Genomic DNA, 22,476 nt, shown 5'->3' with positions numbered 1-22,476 from the left:
AAGGAGCGGGAGTTCCCGAGGGCGCCGGGCTCTGGTGTTCCCTCAGCGACGGGGCACCCTGAGGGGAGCGGGACGGGCGTCTGAGGGCCGGGCTGGAGTGAGCGTCGCTCAGTAAACAGCCGCGGTAGCGGGTGCGCTGTGGCGGCTCCGCGAGGCACGGAGCTCGGTTCCCGTGATGTGGCCCCGCTCTGCAGAGCGGCTGTGGGTTGAAAGCAGAGCCCGCGGGTGCCCCGGCAGCGCTGTCCGCAGCGGAACGTGCCCCTGAGGGGGGCTGGCGCGGAGCGAGCCCTGTGGAGAACTTCTCCCCGCCGCCGGGGAGATGTTCTTCCGCGGCACCTGCTCCAGGACGCGCCACCGCCAACTCTGTTTCAGCCGGGAAAGCGCAGATCCCCAATGTCGCCATTTTAAAACACGAAGCGGAGAGAAACCCGCCGGTTAAACCGCCTAGGCCTTGGCGGAGGAACCAAGCGGACAGAGGAACCCTCCGCCGGACAGCGGGTCCGGCCCCGGGGAGAGGGCGCCCCCCAGCGGCCCCGGCCGCTCCGCGCACCCGCTGGCGCCGCCCGCGCTCCTTAATGACAGGTGATTCCACAACACCAAACTTAAGTGCAGGTAATTCGTTTATTGAAGTCCAAATTTACAACTGAAGTTTACAACTTTTTTTTTTCCCCAAAACAAAAGCTTTGTTTGACTTTAGGAAGAATAAATGTTCTTTTTAATAATGTACAGACTATATCTCTTAAATAAGTTAATATCTTTGAAAAAAGAGCAATATGTTCCTTTTTTAATGTTGCAGTGCAACTTACAACTTACACGTCTGTGCAATGTACCATGAGGTATATGCCCAGTGAGCAACACACAGTGAAGTTTTCCATTCATAAATTTTCGTTGTAGACACACAAAAAGTTACCAAGATAATCTGTGATAGAAAAAACGCAGCCGGGTACAGTAATTCACACAGAACTCATCTGAAAAGAGGGAAAAAAGAAACCTAACGTTCGTTGCCTATATAAACTATTGGATCATCTCTCAACATAGACAAGTATAAAATTAAAAATACTGTTGTGAAACTGAAGAAATACTGTATTATTCAGGGGTTGAAACCTAGTTTTACCTGTATTAGTCTAGAGCAGTTGGGTTTCTCTCTCTGTAGCATCCATGAGCTGAGGGACTTTACTACGGGAGCGGGGGAGCATCTGCTCATTAAAGCGCTTAAGCAAGATGGTGATTATAAAAAAGTTGCAGAATGCTCAGAAACTGTGACACGACTCGGACCTTTTCCCCGGCACGGAGAGGTGGATCACCATTTCCTCAGGTCATCTCACAGCCAATTAGAAAAACAAGGCTGAAACATGGAAGATTGCTAGTATGTGAAGCCTTCACACTTCAGACTTTTCAAGATGGCTCTAAAATACTTATTTTTATAATGACAGAAAAACATATTTATTTTAGAAAGAATAATCCACAATATAGTTTTGTGATAAATAACAGTTCTGCCTCTAATACATATATACATACTGCTTGTAAACAAAAAATGCCCACAGGTCATGGAGTCTCCATGATTTTTATACAAGGCGCTATAGATTTTTTTGTTATTGAAAACAGTCCTAGTGAAAGTTTGGTTTATAACCTCCTATTGCTACAGAAACAGTAAGAATGTTCATATTTACAAAGAAACAAAGACCATGGAGACCCCATAGCATTATTTGCTAAAGATTTGGAGTTAGTGGGGTTTTCAAAACACACGTTGTCAGCACGTTCAGATTCAATGAACAGTACAGGTTGAACACCAGCAGTGCGATACTCCAGTGCTTTGGTATTTCAACCCCTGAATATACAAAGACATTACTACAGCCTACTTCACAGTTTAATGCAAGTAAAGTGCAAGCCATAGTACAAGGGTGTCATACATTTTCATACATGTAAGCATTATCTAAAAAAGGCTCTCTATACAAGATTTATTAGCTACTTTAGTAAACTAGACAGAAGTCACCTATGGCCCAGCAATTAATGGTCTTACAAGGATATTTTTCTCTGTAATACAGTATGTGTCAAATGTAAAAAGTTTATTAACACTAGTGCATTTCTCTTATATCCTAACCTGTTTTCCTCTCAGATTTTTCAGCTGAAATCCTTGTTTCTCAGTAAAACAGAAGTCTTAGCTGGTAACAGGGTCTTATATTTTGGCCAGTGAACATGATTTGTTAAGACATATTTGTTTCATGGTTGCTAGTGAAAAAAATGCAATAGAGTTAGTATGTATAATGTGGCATCCTTATTTAATCTGCAGCATTCGGACAGATGCATTTACAGTCAGTAAAAAGATCTGTATTGATACCCTCACCAATGCCTGGGAATGAACAATATTCTAGGAATGTGAGGACAGAAGCTAGAGGGCCTAGTTGGTCAAACAACAGTTTGTCGACAGATTTTATCATTTTTACAACATTGCATTCTTTCAAATACTGCTCGTACAGTGGCATTAATGCATACAGCAAAGTCCCTAATTGTCACTTTTAACACTTGTATGTGCTTGATAAAAATAAAGATATATCTGTCTGGCCTGCATTAAGAATGAATATGGTTCTTTTCCTGAACATAACAGGCAGCATCTGTCTGAATTTTTAAAATATTTATTAAGAGTAGGTCCCAGTAGTATATCAGCTATCTCAAAAACTGATAATAGCTTAAACAATATTATTTGTAATCCTCTTTCTGAATGCGGAAGTCTGCTATCACCCATAAAACATAGAAACTAAGCTTTAAAAAATGGTTCTTCATCTATTAGTTTTATCAAGAATAAAGAGTTGCCTCCCTGAATTACTCTATGAAACTGATCAGAAGTACATCATTATGCTTTATACGTAACAAGAGTGAAGAAAATAGTTTTTAAAATGAACTAAGAAAATACAATTTACTGGTTTCTGTTTAAATAACAATGCAGTTTCTATTCATCAACTGATATGGCTCAGGTTTGACTTCCAGGTGCACACCCAGTTAACCCCACTGGGAGCCTCAGCCACACCATGAGTTCGTCTGGGGTAAGAGCAGACAAGGAGTCTGTCCCTGCAGTAGCTCACCTGAAAAACCTTCTCTGAACCTTAGCTTTAATGAGGAAAAAAGTTCTGAAAGGAAAAGAACTTTTTATTACTCGATATAAATTAATTAGCTAATATTGCTTCTTCAGTCTTTCCTGTTACTACCTATTTTTTATATTCATGGTAAATAAATATAATTTGGCAACAGGGAAGTTGGTGTATTGTCTCCAGTGAGATTTGAAGCCCAGTGGGCTAAGGCATGTGGTACGTGGAAAATCTACAAACCCACACCCCAAGCAAAAAGCCATTGCTACAACCCACACCCTTCTGTCTTCCCTAGAAATGCACCATTTCCCTCTGGGAAAACTAAGGAGAAATTGTACATTCTTTCTACAGTAGAGCTACATTAGTACCTATGTCCAGAAAGAAGAAACTGGTGGTGGGGAGGGCTGTAGTATAGAGTTGAGTACACGTGCAAAAAGTATGACAAAATTCTTGTGAAATGACTTTCAAATGCCAGCTGGCGTTTGTGAAAGAATGAAGTCTTTGTATTGCTTAATTTAACCATTAGATTTTGCTCGCTCTAAGGCATAAGCAATGCTAGACAAATCTTTCAGACTTTTCTCCCAGTTAATCCTAACACCATTACAGGAGATTTTTTCAGTGTACCTCAGTTCACCTTATGAATCTCTTGGATAATTTATCTTGACTATTCAGTGTGAATCATATTTCAAGAGAACTGCTCTCCAAGAGCAGAACAGACACCTGTGACTCGCAGAATTCCAGAAAAGGTGACCTCATGACAGATTTTAAAGATAAGCTGAGCGAAAGTATGATTTCTCAACTTTTCATCTCATCTACTCATATTTCAGAAATATGTATTTTTTCAACCTTGCAAAATGAAAATTGAGATTGTATATTTTCCTTACTATTTGTGTTATTTTTGAGAAATACACCTTCCTGATGATATTTGTAATTTTCAGCTGTATCTGTAAGTAGCATTTGAGAAGAGAACTAGCTTATTTCTTGTTTTCTAGGGACTTCACTGAATATGCTTAGTGGGCAATTGTCATTTCTGTCTTGAGTTACAATACAATGGCATTTGAAATCCTTTTTGAAAGGTATTTTAAAATTGTACAGATCTTTTATTATGAAAGCACAAACCATCTTTTGGGTTTGAAACAAAAGGTGTGTTTAAATTTCTTTATGAATATAGAAAGTTCAGTCCATTTAGCTAATTCTGTGACTATCTGTTTGCATATACAGTATGAACTAGTTTCTAAACGGCTTCCGCAATTTACCCTGTTGTTTGCTTCACTGGGTAGTATTTCTCCCACATTATATGAAGGATAGTATTAAAAAATAGTGAAATATAGAGCTTTTAGTGGTCTGATACGAAAAAAAGCTAGGCAAATTCTATGAATGCTTCCGCTATTCAGTTGTCCAGTACTACAAAATTCACGTAGTAAATACAATTCAATTTATTTCTACATTTTGCATGAATACTGCAACTCCAATATTGGTGAAACCTGTGGTGGCAAACTGTTGTTCTCTATTGCCTCTATCTTTTTTATTACCTCAGGTGCTTAGACAGAACGTGAGGTGCATGTTTAATATTCAAGAAAAATGCATACAACGTGATCCTGGTCCTCTGAAGTCACTGGTGTTTTGCTGTTTACTGCAATGGAAATATGATTAAGGTCTGGTGAGTGCATTTAAGGAGCTATTGTCTTCAGTGATTCTTAATTACAGAGTTGATTACTTTGTTGAAGCAGGCCAAACATGCCTTCATGGTGTCTATCTATCCAAATGGTGTTATGCAGTTGTTGCAATGACGCTGTGACTCAGTTGCCTGTGGGATGTGAAGAACTCAAACCAGCTGTCAGTGATACTTCTCTACTAATAACATCTTGTATAGGTACAGACTCTTACTTGTTTGATCACTGCATCTTCTGTGGTTCAAATAAATGCCAGTGAAAATGAGAGTAAAAACCAAATCCGAATTGTGTTTCTTCAGCTGCCATATTGGGTTTACATGGCAAGGTTTTGGTAGCAGGGGGCCTGCAGGGGTGGCCTCTCTGAGAAAAGACATGGGGCTGCTCCCATGTTGGGCATGGTCTGGAAACTACAAACATGGGGCCCTTACCCCATAGGAAGGGACCCACAGTGGAGCAGGGGAACAGTGTAAAGAAGGAGCAGCAGAGGAAAGTGTTATGATCTGACTGCAACCCCGTTCCCCATCTCCCTGCACCACTGAGGGGGGAAGGAGGTAGAAAAGCTGGGGACAAAGGACTGAAATTGAGGCTGGGAAGAAGGGAGGAGGTGGGGAAAGGGCGTTTTTAGTTTTGTCTTTGTTTCTCACTATGCAACTGTATTTTTAATTGGCAATAAATTAGATTCTAATTTTCCCCAGGTCAAGTCTGTCTTGCCCATGACGGTCATTGGTAGGTGACCTCCCTGTCTTTATCTCAACCCACGAGATTTTCCACTATATTTCCTCCCCTGTCCTGTTGAGGAGGGGGAGTGAGTGCATCTTGGTGGGCATCTGGCAGCCAGTCGAGGCCAACCCACCACAGCTGCTTTGTGGAGACTGAGCTAAACAAACAGCATGCCTTCACCCAGTTCTGGCTGTGTGAATCATTAAATCTCTCTCTGATACTAGGACCTCATTGAGATAATGTTTTTTCCTACGTTACATTGAACTGTATGAATTTTACAGTTCTTGATGTATGAGAGATGGCTAGGTTTATCTTGTGAAAAAATGTTCAGTGAATATCTGTGTTTAAGTGAAATGACGTCAACTATATTCACATCCCCTTGGTTCTGCTTTCTAGAAATATTCTAGCAAGCATAGTCAAAGAAAATCATGAATGGGTGTTTGAAATTTATATTCACTACCATTCAGAGCAAACTTTTTTTTTTTTTTCTTTCCAAGAATACAAGTATTTTCTCCAAAATCTGATTCTTAGAAATCATTCTCATCCAGGCAAGGAAGTGAAATACACTATGTGACTTGCGTGTCTTCCCAAACCAATCAATACAGATTGGTTTTCAAATGATGTATTGAATAACTTCACCCACTTGCTAATCTACTACTAACAGTTAAAAATTATTGCCAGACATTATATAATTTTGAATAATTTACTCAGCTCTAGATGTCACTCTATTACAGAATTTAATTGATTAGTTCAGGATTTTTAAAATTCTCATCCTTGAAGTATCAGAGCTTTTTTTAATTTTGTGACTCACAGTCATGTGTCACTTAAATTCACAGTGAAGAAAATATGAAAACCTGCAGTATGTACCATATTCAGCGCAGATGTTTTTCTTCCACCATGAAATACTTCAAATTATATTAAAATCAGTTTAAGTTGCAGCATTAGTGAACAACCAACATTGTTCTACTCATATCTTAACCTCTGTGCCATACCTGCTTGCTTATGTTCATTCACTTCAAAGGCAGGCACAGTACGTTACAAACACAGTATCTAAATGGCATGTACAGTATGCCCATAGGGCCAGATTGGGATCTATTTGCTAGATGTACAGTGTACATTTTAAGGCACACTATAGGGATTGAGTTTACATTTTGATAACTCTGTCCTTTTGTTTGCAAAGATGGTCACTACCTGGAAATGTTGCAAAAATAAACGTTCATCTCTAAGAGTGGCCAATGTATTTATGTTTTAATTTTATTTTTCTCAAGAAAAATGTGAACTTTAGGGCATTTTAAAAGTAAATGTCAACTACTGTGTTACATTTTATATACATAGATATGTCTTTATATATATCTAAATATATAAAATGATAGTAGAACCTCATACTATAAGCTTAGTTTTAGTACAGTACTTTAAATATACTGGTACTTATTTTCAGTTACACTTCTGCACTTCTTCTTTCTAATGCAGAGCTTGATACGGACATTGGTTGATAATAGCAAACAAAAAAAATTCATAAAGAATATTATTGTCATATCATGCAATGTAGTAGGCATCCTGTGGCGCTAGTCTCTTACCCAACTTATTTACAGTACTGCTGAGTATATTATCAATAAATATTACAGTGTTTGTCTTACTCGCTTTTTCATGGCACCCAGCAATTATTCAGGATACGAGTTCTGTCACACGTGAGTTTCAATGAACGAGTGTGTGTGTGTCAGCATTGGTGCTGAGGTTGCCAGTTCAGAGGCTCCATTTTGAGATTTCACAGCAGCACTGTACTCACAAATGTCCAGGAAAAATTCATAGTTCTTTAGTTTCCAATCTTTAAACTTCTTTGATGTTAAGTTGGGATCATCCAAAAGGCTGTTGATAACTGTGAGGTCTCCTTCCTTCGCCTGTCAAATTCCAGAAAGACACGATACATGGCAAAGTGAAATTTAGGTCACATTTTGTATTTCGCCACTTCATTTCTTCTTTCATTTTAATGCAAAGTGCTAGGGAAACTACTATGGACACTTGATCTTTTACCAATATTTAGGAACTATTACAGTTTAAACTGTTTGACTTGGCACTTTCTACAACATGCCTACAAAGAATACCAAATAATATATTTTTTTCTTAAGCTGGAACATGTTTGCTTTCAAGTATTTTTAGTTCTTTGAAACTTAATTCCAAAGCTCAAAGAAAGCCTCATGCATTGAAAACATTATGAGATTATACTTTTGCTAGTTTATATTGCTTATACACAAAATTAATGACAAAGCCTTACTTTTAAAGTGCTCTTGAGAACTCTGATGTGGTGAAGCTTTTCATTGATAATGGGATCATTACATCGCTTTACAAAAGACCTGCGGAACTCCTGCTTGGTGGAAGGACGCTGCTCTCCAAAGGCTGACAAACTAGCTTGTTCCAGAGATTTGTATAGTTCTTGCAGACCATCTGTATGTTCTCCAATCTCTTTTACATTTTCTGAAAGAAAAGATAAAGAATTCTAACAACAAATTTAACCATTCAGATGAATTCTCTAAAATGAGGAAGCAGTATTGCGAATTCATGTATAAAGGAGCCCTGTAACACAGTCTTCCAGTTTTGTTTTGGTAAAACAAGAACATTTTGATCAGTCCCAAAGCTATATTCCTAACACTATATCCAAGCATTTTAAGTGCAAGCTCCTGTGTAGTGATTGATGAATTTGCCAACACGTAACAGTTCAACCACAACAACCTTGCTGAGAAAAATGGCAATATTTCTCTGGCTTTCAATGGCAGTAAAGAGGACCACAGAAATCTTACCTTCTGCACAGAAACTATTATGCCTTCTAATAGGAACTTTCTCTTCCAGCTTGTCATCTGTTCCTTCTATGGACTGCACGCGTCCCTTGCCCCTGACATCTCTGTTTCGGGGAAGGCTTTGACTACGTTGCTTTTGTGGCCTGCTATGGGAGCTGTGTCCCCTTTGACATCCCACCAAAGGGAAAGGCCCATCCTGCTCGTAATTATGACGCCTTTGTACTGGTAGCGTTGCCTGTCTTCGTTTGTCAGGCGACATTCCAGGTCGGCCACTCGTGTACTCTGCATCAGGAGGAACAGTCTGCAGAAAATGGAGCCCTGAACTGGTTAATGGAGTCTCTATCAGATCCTGCCAGGAGCGTCTTTCTCGGTAGGGAGGTCTGCATCCTGAGGAGTGGGTGCTTCCTGCTGCCTCTTGCCGAGAGTCCTCGGCAGAAGAATGAGAATACGTTGATTCACTTGAAAAGTGTCTACCGTGCTTGGCTTCAGGGAATGGACTTGAAGAATTCACCTGAGAAGATACAAAAGCATCTGACTATAAGACAATGTTTTGAACAGACCCAAGAAAATGACTGTAACATAGACATTATATGATGTATACTAATAAAATGGACTGATGTGTGTGTTTCAGTATGTCATAATGTGAACCTCGGTAAACAGAACATAACTAGCAGTGAGATCTTTTATGCAAGTGCTAAGTTTTTACCACTCCCTATTCTTGTTTTGCACATTCTCTGCCCATGAGCAACTCCTGCTGGAAAGAACAGTATAATCCTGGTACAGGTTTTCTGAAGACCTGTCCAGTTTACACTCAGTCCAGCAGTGTGCTGTGAAGACATGAAGTCCCCAAATGAAACCATAATTGGAATATTTTTTTTTTTTTTTAGAGCATAAGTATCCAGCCAAATAGAAAAAAAAGACTTCAGCGCCCAGGAAGCTTTTTGAATTTTGCAGGACTGCTGAACTTCTCAAATTATTTCAATTAATTCTGCTGGGTCTGTGTATAATTTTAGTTCAAAAACAAAGAGAAAGGCAAAAAAGTGGAAAAACAGAAAGGGAGGGGCTTAACCTGTATCCCAGTTGATAAAACAGCATCACATGGGTGAAAATCAGTCTGAACTTCACCCATGTGATGCTGTTGTCTCAGTCACTCTTTCTTTGGTTCTGGCTGTGTGAGGATCGTGTCATTCACGCTGAAGAAAAATCTGAAAGAAAAATAGAGAACAGTCCTATCTGCGCTGAGAAACAGAGTAATTATCACAGCCTGTCTATGGTCTGTATAATAGAAATGTTCTTATTTGCTACTAGAGCTTCTTCACATACGTAATTTTTTTTCCCCTCAGTTATCAAAACCTGTCTGTACACAATATATTAGAAGCATTTTTATCAGCTACTTAACATCTTATGACACCAACAGAAAACACTATCACTACTTTGGTATTGTACACAACAATTATTTTGTAGAAGACCCTTGCCTCTAAAGACATGTTCTTGAAGTTTCTACTAAAACATGATTACCTCATGAATGTGCTCTGATCTTAACCTCTAGCATCCAGTATCCCATATCATACTTGTAAAACAGTGTCAGTTAATGCAGACTGTTCCAGTCACCACATTCTTTTCATATTCTGAAGTCAAGTCAACATTTGAGTATTCTTATTATTAGGTGTAAGCTCCCAAATCCTAAAAAAAATGTCATATTTACAGTCTGGTGACATATCTGTGCAAGGATTTACCTCTCCTTCCTTTGTATCTGCCTTGTTATCAAATCCTTCAGGCCTTAGCTCATGAGGAACAGCAGTAATTTCATTCTTACAATGAGACCCATCATTGTTCTGCCTTTATGGTAATTAAGTAATTCAAAAGAAGGAAAATGCAAATCAAGGCACACAGATATTTACTTGTGACCTACTGTTAAATGCAATATTTGTAACTCACTGAGGGTGTTCGATGATAGGAGTCACACAGTGTTGAAGAGCCTTCCTGCTTCAGGGTTAAAGAGCCGTCGATGTCATCCTGGTCGCTCTCACTCCAGTAATCTGCTAACAAAACATTCCGGGTTTCACTCATGTGCTTTTCAACAAGAAACCGGATCCCACATTTTAAAAATATCATTAGCATGCAAAGGTGAACATTTCACAGTCACAGAAGTGGCTTGGCAGCCACTAAGGAACAGACCTGTGAGAATGTCCGGGACCTAAGATACACAAGATACATGGAAGAACCTTCCAGTGTTTCAGGAGAGCATTACAGAAAGCAGGTCAGCACCTAACTCCCACTGTACATAAAAAACAGCTTCTGGTCACAGAATTTTGAAGTGCAACTTCATTCTAGATGCTGAAGTAGAGCTGAGCCTCAACACTTAATTTAATTATGTTAATATAAGAGGTTCCACCACGGGCGATGGTGAAAAAGGCAAGGCTGGCATCAGAGCTCAGGCGATGCAGATACAGTTCTAAAGCACATTTTGACCCGTGTTTGTGACAGCTTCACTTGCTCTAGGGTGACGAGCATAGCTGATGGCTCTGATCTGGGAGATCACACCTCACCCTCAACCTTGCATTCTCTTTATTACTTGTTTTAAATATTTAAATATTTAAATATTTATTTTATTTACTTTGGTGGTAGCACAAATAAATAGAGGTCCTCAAGGATATGGATTCTTATGAAAAATGGTATTTTTATAAGATATGGCACATACGTTAATAAAGATGTCATTTCTGACATCTCCAACTTTGTTCAAATAATGAACAGCTCTGTACTCCCTGCTCTCTTCTAATTATAATCTCTGAAGCATTACCTTCATCTGGATGAATATCCTTGTCATCAGGGGTGTAACCAATTGCTGCAAGACCCAAACGATTCATCCATCTAATAGAACAATAAACAATGAGGAAGAGAGATTCTTAAAAGGAACATCTAGTGTAAACGTGAGGGCACACACATTCTTAACGTTTGGAAAAGTCAGAGATAATGCTTATTCCAAAAACTGAACACTGTTCAGGCTATTGAAATCCTGATTCAGATGTGTTCTGTGGTTAACAATTTTAAGTGAGGAATGTTCCAGTTCATGTATAATGCAGATGTGCTTCTGGACTTCTATACACATCTGCTGGAGCACGTTTTCCTAGTGGAGTATCAGACTCAATGCATTTTATTCTGCTGCCTAGAAAACTGAAGAATCATGACATCTGTCTTCCTTGTGTCATCAAGAAAATGTGAAGCCTACAGAGTAATATTCTAACTGTAGCAATGACTAAACAGCATTTTTAGAATAGTCTATATAGAACAAAGAATGTCCAGCTCTGTCTCCACCTGAGCAGACTCAAACCCTCTCTAAGCTTCATCTGCAAACAATTTGTGTGGAACGGTTTTCAGAGACATCACATAAAGGAGCATATTGCATTTATTCTGATTGCTACTTCTATTCATTTCAAGAACTTGCATGAATTCCAAAATACTACAAACTAAGATAGAGTTATAATAATAAATTCTATGAAAACCTGAATTAGGAAATAAGTTGCATTAGATTTGTATACTCAAAAAGCTGAAACAGACTATGACTGGTTATTTGGTGGTCTGCTACATTCATGATACTGGTGATAGAAATTTTTAGGTTTCTTGAGCTGCAATATAAACATTATTTTCCTTTGTTTATTTTTTTAAATACAGAATCTTAGGTTTCTAAAACAAGACTAGGTAAATTTAAAGTACTTCAATATTTGCATTCCACGTTGGATGTTCTGGTTTCTTTTTTGCCCCAAAATTAATTAATATGATCAAAAATAAGATTCTTTGTTTCATTAGGAAAATATTATGGTGTATTTTGGGAAATACCTTTAGAGTTTTCTTTATATAAGATTACTGAATGTTTGTGCAATATATAATTGCAAAACAGGAAGAAAGGAAATTAACACAGTCACTTCTTCATGTTCAGCACATGGAAAATCAAGAATCAGCTTATTTCCATCAACAAGGAAACATAACCAAAGAAAAAAGCCCTATTAATAGACACCTGTAATGATTGGGATCCATTCTTAAGTATTCCCTTACTGAGCGACTGTATTATTTACTATGTCATTAATTTCCTGGTATATTGCACTTCAGTGTTTTCTAGAAGCAGCTCTTTTTTCTATTTTAACATGGCAACATAGCATTTGTTAATAATTATGTTCTTGGTTGATGAATTGTATCACGCCAAAAACATCTTTCAAAGATTTCAAGAAAGGTATTAGTAAACAATACATATTATATCATAAGGGCAAGTTTTTTGCCGATTAGAACACATTAACTACTTAGTGTAATTCTTCCCGCTTGTACGAGAACAGGGGAAAAAGCTTCTAAGGACCCCTGTGAATGTGTTATTGGTCTAACAGCACAGTCCGTGGAAGATGGTACACACAGCAAGGAGGCAGAAAATGAAGGAAGAGTGAACCCTCTGCTAAAAATAGCACAGAGTTCAGCACGTATCGATCTCCTGCTCCAAGCAACACTCTGCAGTTGCTCAGAGCAATGGTCTTAATCTGTAATATTGGATATAACACTGACTCATTGCACGGCCTTCAGCAAATCGTTCTACATATCTTATGACTTTCCTAAGTATCCAAAGGGGACAACAACATTTACTACCTACTCGGAATTGTTACTGGGTTAATTTACTTGCAAAACTATGAAAATATAAATAATTGCACAAGAATATTGCTTTGCCTTTCAGTATGAAAACAGAAGTGAGCAAATTGGAAACAAAAATGGAAATGATGGTTAGTTTTCACAAATATCAACTGCAGGGTTAGGACTGCTTACAGAGACACTGTGTCAGCATGTCAATAACTCATCCTTAGCACGAAGGAAGCAAATTTCAAATGGATTAACAGAACTACAGAAAAGCTCTTTCACAGTGCTCACCAGCATAATTTCATTCAACAAACGGCATGCTGATCACTTGACATTTGCTTCTCTTGAAAGGCATATTCTTTATTGCAGTAATTGAAATGACATCATACCCTCTCTCGTTATTAAGCATTTGTATTAACTATTTTTTCAACAGTTGTTCCTGAAGTCCTAAACTCATTTGCATTGGAGCAAAGTAGTTTTAGTCATACTTTACCATATGCCTTTGGCAATTAGGCTGAATGCCTCAGTGACATCAACTAAGGTTCTGCTTAAGCACCAATGATAAATTAGGACTCATTACCATTTTCAAAATTAAAACAGACTCCACTGTTTTCGTGGTCGGTGCATGGAATTTTTTATTGTCTTAAATTTCTTGCCAAAGTTATCTTGTTGCTCATTTTTAATTTGAGGGTTTTCAAATCTTGGAAGCTTATGTAGGTAACAGTCAAAGCGTTAATATTAACCTTCAAGATATTCTTAGCATACACATCAGCTTTACTCATACGGCCTCAATGTCCAAATCTGGAATTAGCAGAAGGTAATCTTCCTTCTCTAAGACTGCTCAGACTTTTCTCTTCTAAAGGGCAAGAAGACCCCAGCTATAGTTACAAGTACTTTCTTACCTCATTTGCCACAATTTAGAGTTAGCTCTTTGTCAAGACAACAAAAGGGTTATCTGATGACATTCAGTGGCTTATAATGGTAAAATCTATTCTGATAAAAGAAAAAAAGTCTCAATTTTACGTTTTGTGGCTTTAAAAAAGGCACGAGTGAGTGTTTTTGAGGTTAATCAGGAGTTATAGAAGTGCTGAGATCACAGATCCTATTCCTACAGTTAACAATTTTTTTTTTCCAAGGAAATGCAAACTCAGTTCAAAAGGAACACTGTGTAAACTTGATGAATTTACTTGATGAGCAAACCACTTTCATTTTTAAGAAAACAGGCAGTCAGGGTTATAAAAAGTTCTCTTTGGAAAGCTTGGAAACTCAGGCACTTGGTTCTGAACTCTGGACTGAATGCCTTGTAGGCAAATGTCAGGTTTCAGGAAGGCAATGGGAGTGCCAGAACTGGGCTCTATAAGGGACAGATGACTGCACTGACAGTCGTGCAACGCAAGGCTATATGCTACACTGACAAGCAGCTACAGTGGAAAAAAACCCAGGAGATCGTTTGTCTAATTTGGTTTATATATTTGTACCTCTAATAGCTCTTTGAATTTCATGTGATCACAAAAAGACATGAGATATTCTGGCAGGTACACGTATAGCAATCCCACATGTACACATATATATCTTGGCCCCCCAAGGCAGAAAATTGGACTCCTCTTCCTCCAAAAAACCCTACCTTTTTCTTTAATAATTTTAACAAATCATTTCTTTTGATAATTAAGCAACTTGAACAGCACGTCTCACTAAGCTTGAGTCTAGGCCGCTTGACAAATCAAAGGGCTTTTGCTTCTTGATAGGATTAGTTGTGATGACACAGAGCCATACTAAAAACCCCACAGATACTTTGCTACAACATCCCACCTTCAATATTGTACATCATCTCCATGAGATATAATATCTCTTTTACTGACGTACATGGTAACAACTTATAAGGGACCAAGAAGTGTTGTTATTTTTTATTGCCTGTACGTTAGTGAACCAAATGCAGGGAAAGGTAAGCATCAAGTCATCTAAATACATGAGTAAGTTTTGTACTTTGCCTCAATGGTTTAAATTCTAAATAAATCAGACTTGGCTTTAATTAATTCTGTTGATTACAAACAGGCACTGTTGTCATTGCTTTGGGATAAAATAGAGCTGCATGGTAGGAAGTTAAGTTAAATTTACTGAGATAATTCTGGTTAGTACCAGGGGATTACAGCCCAGGGCCTTTCCTGAGAGTCTGATTCTGCCCCCAGGCCTGGAAAGTGATGATTACAAAGGCACTGAGGGCACTGATGAACTAAGTAGCTGTGACAATAATCAAAACTTGATGCTGAAGAGTGAGTCATGCTTGAAATGCCCTGAATTGTCAGGAGCACATTTTCTTCGTGATCATTTAATGAAAAGACTGGAAAATGTTAAAGGGGACCAAACAGCCAGGGAAACAATTTCATACAGCTTCACTGTCATAACACACTATATTAAAAACAAGAATATGCCATCATCCATTGTACAAATGGAGTCAGTTTCTGTTTACTAAGCATTATAATTTCCTCCTGCCGAGGAGGGTGATGAGCCAGCCCAAGGTCAGTCTGAGGTTCTGGGATTGAGGTAACAGTAGTTTTCACAATGGCATCAGACTTCACCCACTTGGCTATTCCTTTCTACAGCCCAGAGTAAAACAGCACAGGTAACAAACCCAAAACCACTTGGACAATCTCAGTTACAATAAATTGGAAAGAACTATTATGTTTAGTGTAGGAGAATAAAAAACCAAGACAAGAAGGTAACTTTTTTTTTTTTAAATAGATGCAAGGCTGTTATTTTTAGGGTTATAGTTAAAACTGTACCATAAATCCACTGAGAACGGGTCAGGAAGCAGGGAGTTTCTGTGGTTCAAATAAATTTTATATGCTAATATCCTTAACACTGGATACACTTTTTGCATAGACAAGACGGCTGCTATATAGAAGAAACTATTTAATTCAGGTGAAAAAGTAAATAACAATATATCCTGACAAGAAATAAATTCAAGAAAGCGTCTATCCACTTTCACTATTTCTTTCTGTTAAATGTTCCCTTAAAAATGAAACCCATGAAATACTGAGGCATTAAAGGATAGAATAAATAAATAGTTATGTATTTCCTGTCTTGCATCTTTTAACTGATTAATAGTTGCACTTGTATGTCACCTTAGGTTTATATTCTAAGTGTTTCAAAGCAAGAATATATCTTTCTTCACTTTTGAGATTGCATCTACACTTATTTGTTTAAAAGCAAAAACCAGAATGGAAGTGAAATCTGACTTTTAATCAAGTTATCTTTAAGTCGATTAAAATACAGATTCCCTTGAACCCTTTATTTCATACAAAGAATTTATTCAGTGCAATTTATATTTACTTTCTGATTCAAAACTTTGTATTATATCACTATGATAAATGGATTCTGGAATTCATTGCAAAATTCTTTGCAATACAAAATTATATTTTTAAATTTATTATGTACTTCTTATGTTGGCTTCTTACTTACTGGACAACTAAAAAAATCAGTATGTTTCCTGGTCTGGTTCCTAAGGTAAATTATTTTCACTGTTTTCTAAGATTACACAGGTAATATATTAATTTAACAGACTAAAGGTTCCTGTAATAGGTATGGCTAAAACCATGCATTTATTTTTCTCAATACAGAAGAAGCCCAAAAATGTAACTGATGTCTCACAGTGAAATATAAAGCTGAGCAGAGTCTTCTCAATGACCTCATCTCTCCAAATATATCAGCTCTCAGCAGACTGTATTTCTACTATTTTATTTGTCACAGTTGCTGGAATTTGTTAAGTAAAATCATTCACGGGATAAACCGTAAGTACTCTCTGATTTGATAATTTGACATGACTCTGTTGATCTTGTTTCATGCATTGTCTTATTAGATTTGTCAGGCTGGAAAAATATGAAAAAAGCCCCAGACAGCGTAAGAGTTGACAAGTGAACCATAGCAATTTATGCCCTCTTTGCATGTGTGTCTACTTCATGCACTTAACGGGAATCTTTTTTAACTTTTTTAAATTTTTTTTTAAGTTCACCCTGTCAATCAAATGCACAACTATGCCTTTGTAGTCACAAGTCTGGTTTGGTGTTTTAGGGCTTTTTTTTCCCAGTGGATGATAGACAAAAAAGGTCACTACTTCTGTAGCAAATAAATTATCTTTCTGGTAACAAATGAAATAGCATTTCTCTCACTGTATAAATATCATTGTGTATCATGGAGATTATGCACACAATAACTTTATGAGAGACTATAATTGCAATTAAAACCAATAATAAGCCCTAAAAAAATTTATTAAAACAGTCACAAACCCTCACCCAACTGGAATACCGTTAAATGCCCAACTTATTTAATTATGTAAAAACTTCAGATTTTGCAATGTTAACTTAGTGCCTTTGGTGTAACACCACAATATGTGACTGTAATGCATGTGCATTCATCACTAAGAGGTACAGTACTGTAATCACAAAATCTCCTGTATTAAGTGCACTTGAACTGTTTGACTCCCAGAAGAACTGTAACAATTCAAAATGGTATTATTTACAGCACAATTTGACTAAGTTAATTTTGTAATTTAAACTAATACAGAAAGCCAATGCAAATCCTAACTTCTGTGCATTAGGGATAAATTCACACCTGAATGCTAATTTGGATTGTGTACTGGATAATTGCAATTGTGTACTGTAAACTCCTTTGAACTCCTGTAGTGTAATGGTATAAGCCTGTGGTTCTCAAACTTATTAAGGGGGAAATGGTAGTTCACAAGGCTATGGCAGTAGCCCATAAACTGTAGAAAGGAGGAGTTAGGTGGCTAGCCAAAAGAAGGACATTTTGAAGACTTACTGCTCTGTACTAGAAATGCCTGGTGTAGTATTTTGCCCAGATGGAGCACTGGAGCTCTACTATTGCACTGTTCACTCCCATATCCATCATGGTTTCATCCACTCTCTGGGGCCTGCAGCTAATTCGGATCAGAAAATTGTTTTACTTGTGCTTCAACTTATGAGCTTTTATGTGAGAACAATAAATTAGAAGACTGAAATGGCCTCAGGCACAGACTATTTTTCCTGGATTTGAAACAAGTGTATAGGAACATAAAGGAAGAATGGGAAAACCTGGTGTTTATTTACTTACAACACCATTGGGAAGCTCCATTTCAGGGATTTCTATTTGAAAGGTACCTTTCATATTCTGCATTATCTCTTTACTTTTCAGCTGATAAGGGACTGGGAAGTAAGAGCTCTTTAATAACTTACTTGGCTCTACTTCTTAAAGAACTATTAAATTAGTACAGACAGATCTGACGTGATTACTCTCCTGCTCGCTTCTCCAGGAACTCTTCTTTAAGAGCGGCAATGTCTAATATGGGCACATGTCTGAAATTTTTAGCTGTCAAGATCTTTTCCTAGGTGTTAGCTTATTTGTAAGATAAGTTTGAAAGAAAATAAAAACTGTAAAAGATGCATTAATACTGGCCTACCATCTGAGTTGGCCAAGATCTGTAAAGGAGACTAACACGCCCCAAATTTAAGGAAGGCAGCTGAATGAACTTCAGTGATAAACAGGATGGTTTAAGGAAAGCCTTGAGTAACTCACTTTGTTATATTCCATACATAAAAATACAGAGCATATGCACCCTGAAATTTGCTTATAATCAATCGAGATTTAATTCAGAATACTTAAATTTTCAAACAGTTTATTTTTAAGAGAAATATCATGTTAGAATCTTTCAGATCTTTACTTGGAAAACATTGGAAGTGACCCCTACAAAATCAATCATCGTTCTGTTTCAGTGCCTAGCAGATATTTGTTATATTTTTTGAATGAATGCAAAAAATTTATTGGAGTTATTAAAATTGCAAAGTTAACCCAGTTATTCAAATCAAATGTGATCAAATTATTCAGCCTAAAATAGGAACCTTTTTTAATTTAATATTTGGAGTCCATGAGGAGACTGTAAATGCACTGCATCGCATACTTCAATCACATGAAAGTTTTAAATAAAGTAGATATTGTGAAACAACTGAATATTAAATTCCATGCTGATTTCCTTAGGAGTATTAAGGCCATGAACAGGTTATGCATGATATGGTAATAGATAAAGCACTTCTGGGAAATAAGGCCTTTAACAGGCTGGGAGTACCTCGTGACCGTGGCAAGCGAAAGATGAGCTCATCAATTTCATTATTAATTCATTTCTAAGAACACAACTATGCTCATGTAAGACCTGACAAAACAGCATGAACATCAATTTTGCAAACTGCAGCCTGCACCATGCAACCCAGCAGGCAAAATACAGCTACAAGAGAGTAACTCTATCTGCTACATACAAATCAATTACTACCCATTGGTAAGCAATTCTTTCAATGGCAATGCAATATTAAAGGTAGGTTAAAATATTCTGGAGTGGGAAAAAATTATTTAACAGGGAATCTGAAGTAAGAAACTGTAAAAATGGCTGTTAAAATAAAAGCTAGTGGTAAATGCAGTTGAAGAAAGGCTATATGTTTTCCACATAGTGAATAAACAAATGCTATGTTCCTCTCCATATTTTTTTTCCTTTACTCCATTACTTTTCAGCACAGCCCTCTGTACCCTTCTGTCAGCACAGAAAATCCAGTTAAATTTTGTGGTGGCAGCAGGAGTGTGAGGTACTGTGCAGAGTATTTCCCTATTTCCTCAGATTACATGGTTAGCAATTTGCTAGGAAGAGAGAGATTTGTGAAATTAGTATTTTAAATCCAGTTTTCATCTATGAATCTTGCTTACTCATTTCAAATTTCACACAGGGTATCTGGGAGAAGGTATTCCAGAAAGCACGTAATGGCTGCAGGGGATGCCCAGGGATTTTACAGAGGTAGCACAGTAATCCATCATCGGGCTGAGGAGTGAATTACAATTACCCTATGGGAACAGCATTTCTGAAGGAAAAATACTGCATAAAAATATGTCAAGAGGAAGTTCACCCATTGTCTTTTCTCATGGGAAGAAAACCCAAAATGTCAGGAAAAAGGCTCTCGTAAATTCCAAACTATCACAGAATATATGAAAATATATCTTGGCACCTTTCCAACTCTTGCTCTCCATGAAGGCTGTAAACTGCCATAAAGACAGCTTCGTTGGCTCCCCCGTGTAGAAAAATCAATGAATATTGTAAGAGCAGTTTATTGAACGTATGTCAAGACTTCCTGGTTTTCCTTGAGTCAAACATTTTATGGTATAATAGAAAGATATGATCAATGGCACTTCAACAAATCATAGCTATCGAAGCAGCTAAAATCAAGGGAGAAACCATTCATAGTTAAAAATAGTAGAAGATCCTCATGCCAGTTTTGGACCAAACAAAGCTCAGCCATGTTACATTTCTGATAAATGAAACATTATTAACAATGGAAAAAATATTTTTCAGCAAGTTTAGATCCTAAAAATGACAGCTAGCCACAGTGAGATGCTCCTGAGAACTGAACCTCATCAGCATCATCAGTGGATGATGAACTGCCCTGAAATGTTTCAATACAGTCAGTCCTATGCATCAAATACACTATTTCTTGAAGGGTCATGTAAATTACAGAATATAGATGTTCAATTTAAAAATATAGTTTGTGGACGTTAGTATTCCAAAGGAAAAAGTCCACCTGTATTCTGAGGTAGTTGTGTCTTTCTAAGTCTGCGAACAGAAAGAACTAAATCTTGAAGTTTTAGCAGTCTGTGCCAGGAAAGATTTAAGACTTCAAAGTATGGTAACATTGTCCCATGTGTCCTTGCTTTTTACCTCAGCTGGGAATAAACAAATTACTCAAGTAACAGAAGGAGGTAGAACATTTGACTCTGACTTTCCAACTTTATCTAACCTCTGCCTTCATCACTGAATGACAAAATAGAAGCACAGAGTAATTTAGGTTAGAAGAGATCTCAGGAGGTTGTCTGTTCCCACCTCCCACCCACAGCAGGGCCAACTTTAATGTTGGATCAGGTTGTTCAGGGCTTTGTCCAGTCAAGGATGAATGTCCTCCCAGCACATCCAAGGACATTTAAAAACACACAGCAATGCCAACAATTGAACTTTGCTAGTCTCCCTCATGTTCCTTGTTAGGACAGTGATGCAATGAATAAAATTATTACTGGGGTTTTTTGTTGTTGTTGGGCGTTGCGTTCTTTAGGGGTGTTTTTTGGTTTTGGTTTGGGTTTGAGTTTTTTTTTTAAATTCTGGCATGAAAAATAAACGCATCTCATTAGTTCAATACCATTCCTGTTAAAAAAAAAAATCACTTCAAATTGCTTTTGTCTGGCTTCAGGTCATGTGACATTACTGTGGATTATCAGCAGAGCTACCTTAAAACTATTTTATCCCATCGTGTGGGCATATTCTTCAGTGTGAGCTTTGGTACGTATGCATTTGTCATGGTTTCAGCTGGGACAGAGTTGACTTTCTTACTAGCAGCTAGTGCTATGTTTTGGATTTGGGATAAAAATAGTGTGTCAGTTGTTGCTGAGCAGTCAAAGTGTTTTCTGCTCCTCACCCCACTCCACCAGTGAGTAGGGTGCAGGTACACAAAAAGCTGGGAGGGGACACTGGGGGGACAGCTGACCCCAACTGTCCAAAGGGCTATTCCAAGCCATGGGACATCATGCTCAGCAATAAAGCTGTGGGAAGAAGAAGGAAGGGGAGAGGTCCAGAGTGATGGTGTTTGTCTTCCCAAGTCACTGTTATGCGTGATGGAGCCCTGCTTTCCTGGGGATGGCTGAACATGGGAAGTAATGAATTAATTCCTTGTTTTGCTTTGCCTGTGTGTGTGGCTTTTGCTTTACTTACTAAACTGCCTTTATCTCAACCCATAAATTTTTTTTCACTTTTACTCTTCTGGTTCTCTCCCCTATCCCAGCTGGGAGGAGCAAGGGAGTGGATGCATGGTCCTAGTTGCTGGCTGGTGTTAAACCACAACAGCACTGCTTTTATATGCCAGAGACTTTTATTTCACATTAATCTTCCCAGCCTTGATCAATGAAAGTTTAAAAGTGTGATAAGCAATTAAAACCCAAACATACTAATGAGAGCAACACAACTAGCTTTCAACCTTTGCAGAATTGTGCCATGTGAGAAAATTTCAGCAAACATAAAATGAGCCACACAATGTAATGCTGTACATACTAAAATCAAGGGGGGACTAAGTGGACTCTACTGAGAACACTATCAATCAGCATTACATCGTGCTCCAAGAGTGCATTTCTGTGTGACGTGAAATATTATTTTCAATTATTGGAGTACCATGATAAAGAATACAGAACTTACCTATTCATTTCTTCAAGGCAGTCTGTTGCAAAGTAGAAGCTTTTTATTTTGGGGTGGCATGCTTTGAAGGCACTACAAAAATAAGCACAAAGAATAAAAAATTGCATTTTCCTTCAGACAGTTTGTCTACAAATACACAAAAATGACCTGCTCTACAATTCTTCGGTATGTTACACGTTTCATAGGCATTTTGAATCTTCAGCCTGAATCTCTTGCTGGATAAACTTACAGATGGATTCCTACTGACCTGAATGCACCTACATTTGCAAGCCTAACTGGTACTTTGCAGATTTTCAAAAGCCCTTGAATGACTTAGAAATGCAAATCCTTTC

The 22,476-nt window shown here is 37.8% G+C and overlaps 1 protein-coding gene across 1 annotated transcript in view; it reads right to left on the bottom strand.

Annotated features, from left to right (window-relative positions):
- Nucleotides 1-612: 612 nt before the first annotated feature.
- LOC106895737 (connector enhancer of kinase suppressor of ras 2-like) overlaps nucleotides 613-22,476 on the bottom strand; it is a 218,568-nt gene continuing 196,704 nt past the window's right edge. The window contains exons 19-24 of the mRNA XM_014955349.1: nucleotides 22,145-22,216; nucleotides 11,069-11,139; nucleotides 10,207-10,307; nucleotides 8,272-8,779; nucleotides 7,749-7,948; nucleotides 613-7,374 (exon numbers count right to left, since the gene is read on the bottom strand). Coding sequence (XP_014810835.1) covers nucleotides 7,159-7,374; nucleotides 7,749-7,948; nucleotides 8,272-8,779; nucleotides 10,207-10,307; nucleotides 11,069-11,139; nucleotides 22,145-22,216 — 1,168 coding nt within the window. The 3' untranslated portion in view covers nucleotides 613-7,158. The remainder of the gene's footprint in view (nucleotides 7,375-7,748; nucleotides 7,949-8,271; nucleotides 8,780-10,206; nucleotides 10,308-11,068; nucleotides 11,140-22,144; nucleotides 22,217-22,476) is intronic.

Source organism: Calidris pugnax, unplaced genomic scaffold, assembly GCF_001431845.1.
Source record: "Calidris pugnax isolate Ruff unplaced genomic scaffold, ASM143184v1 scaffold38, whole genome shotgun sequence".
Taxonomy (NCBI): Eukaryota; Metazoa; Chordata; class Aves; order Charadriiformes; family Scolopacidae; genus Calidris; species Calidris pugnax.
Note: the sequence above shows the minus strand (reverse complement) of the source record. Positions and strands in the feature narration are given on the sequence as shown.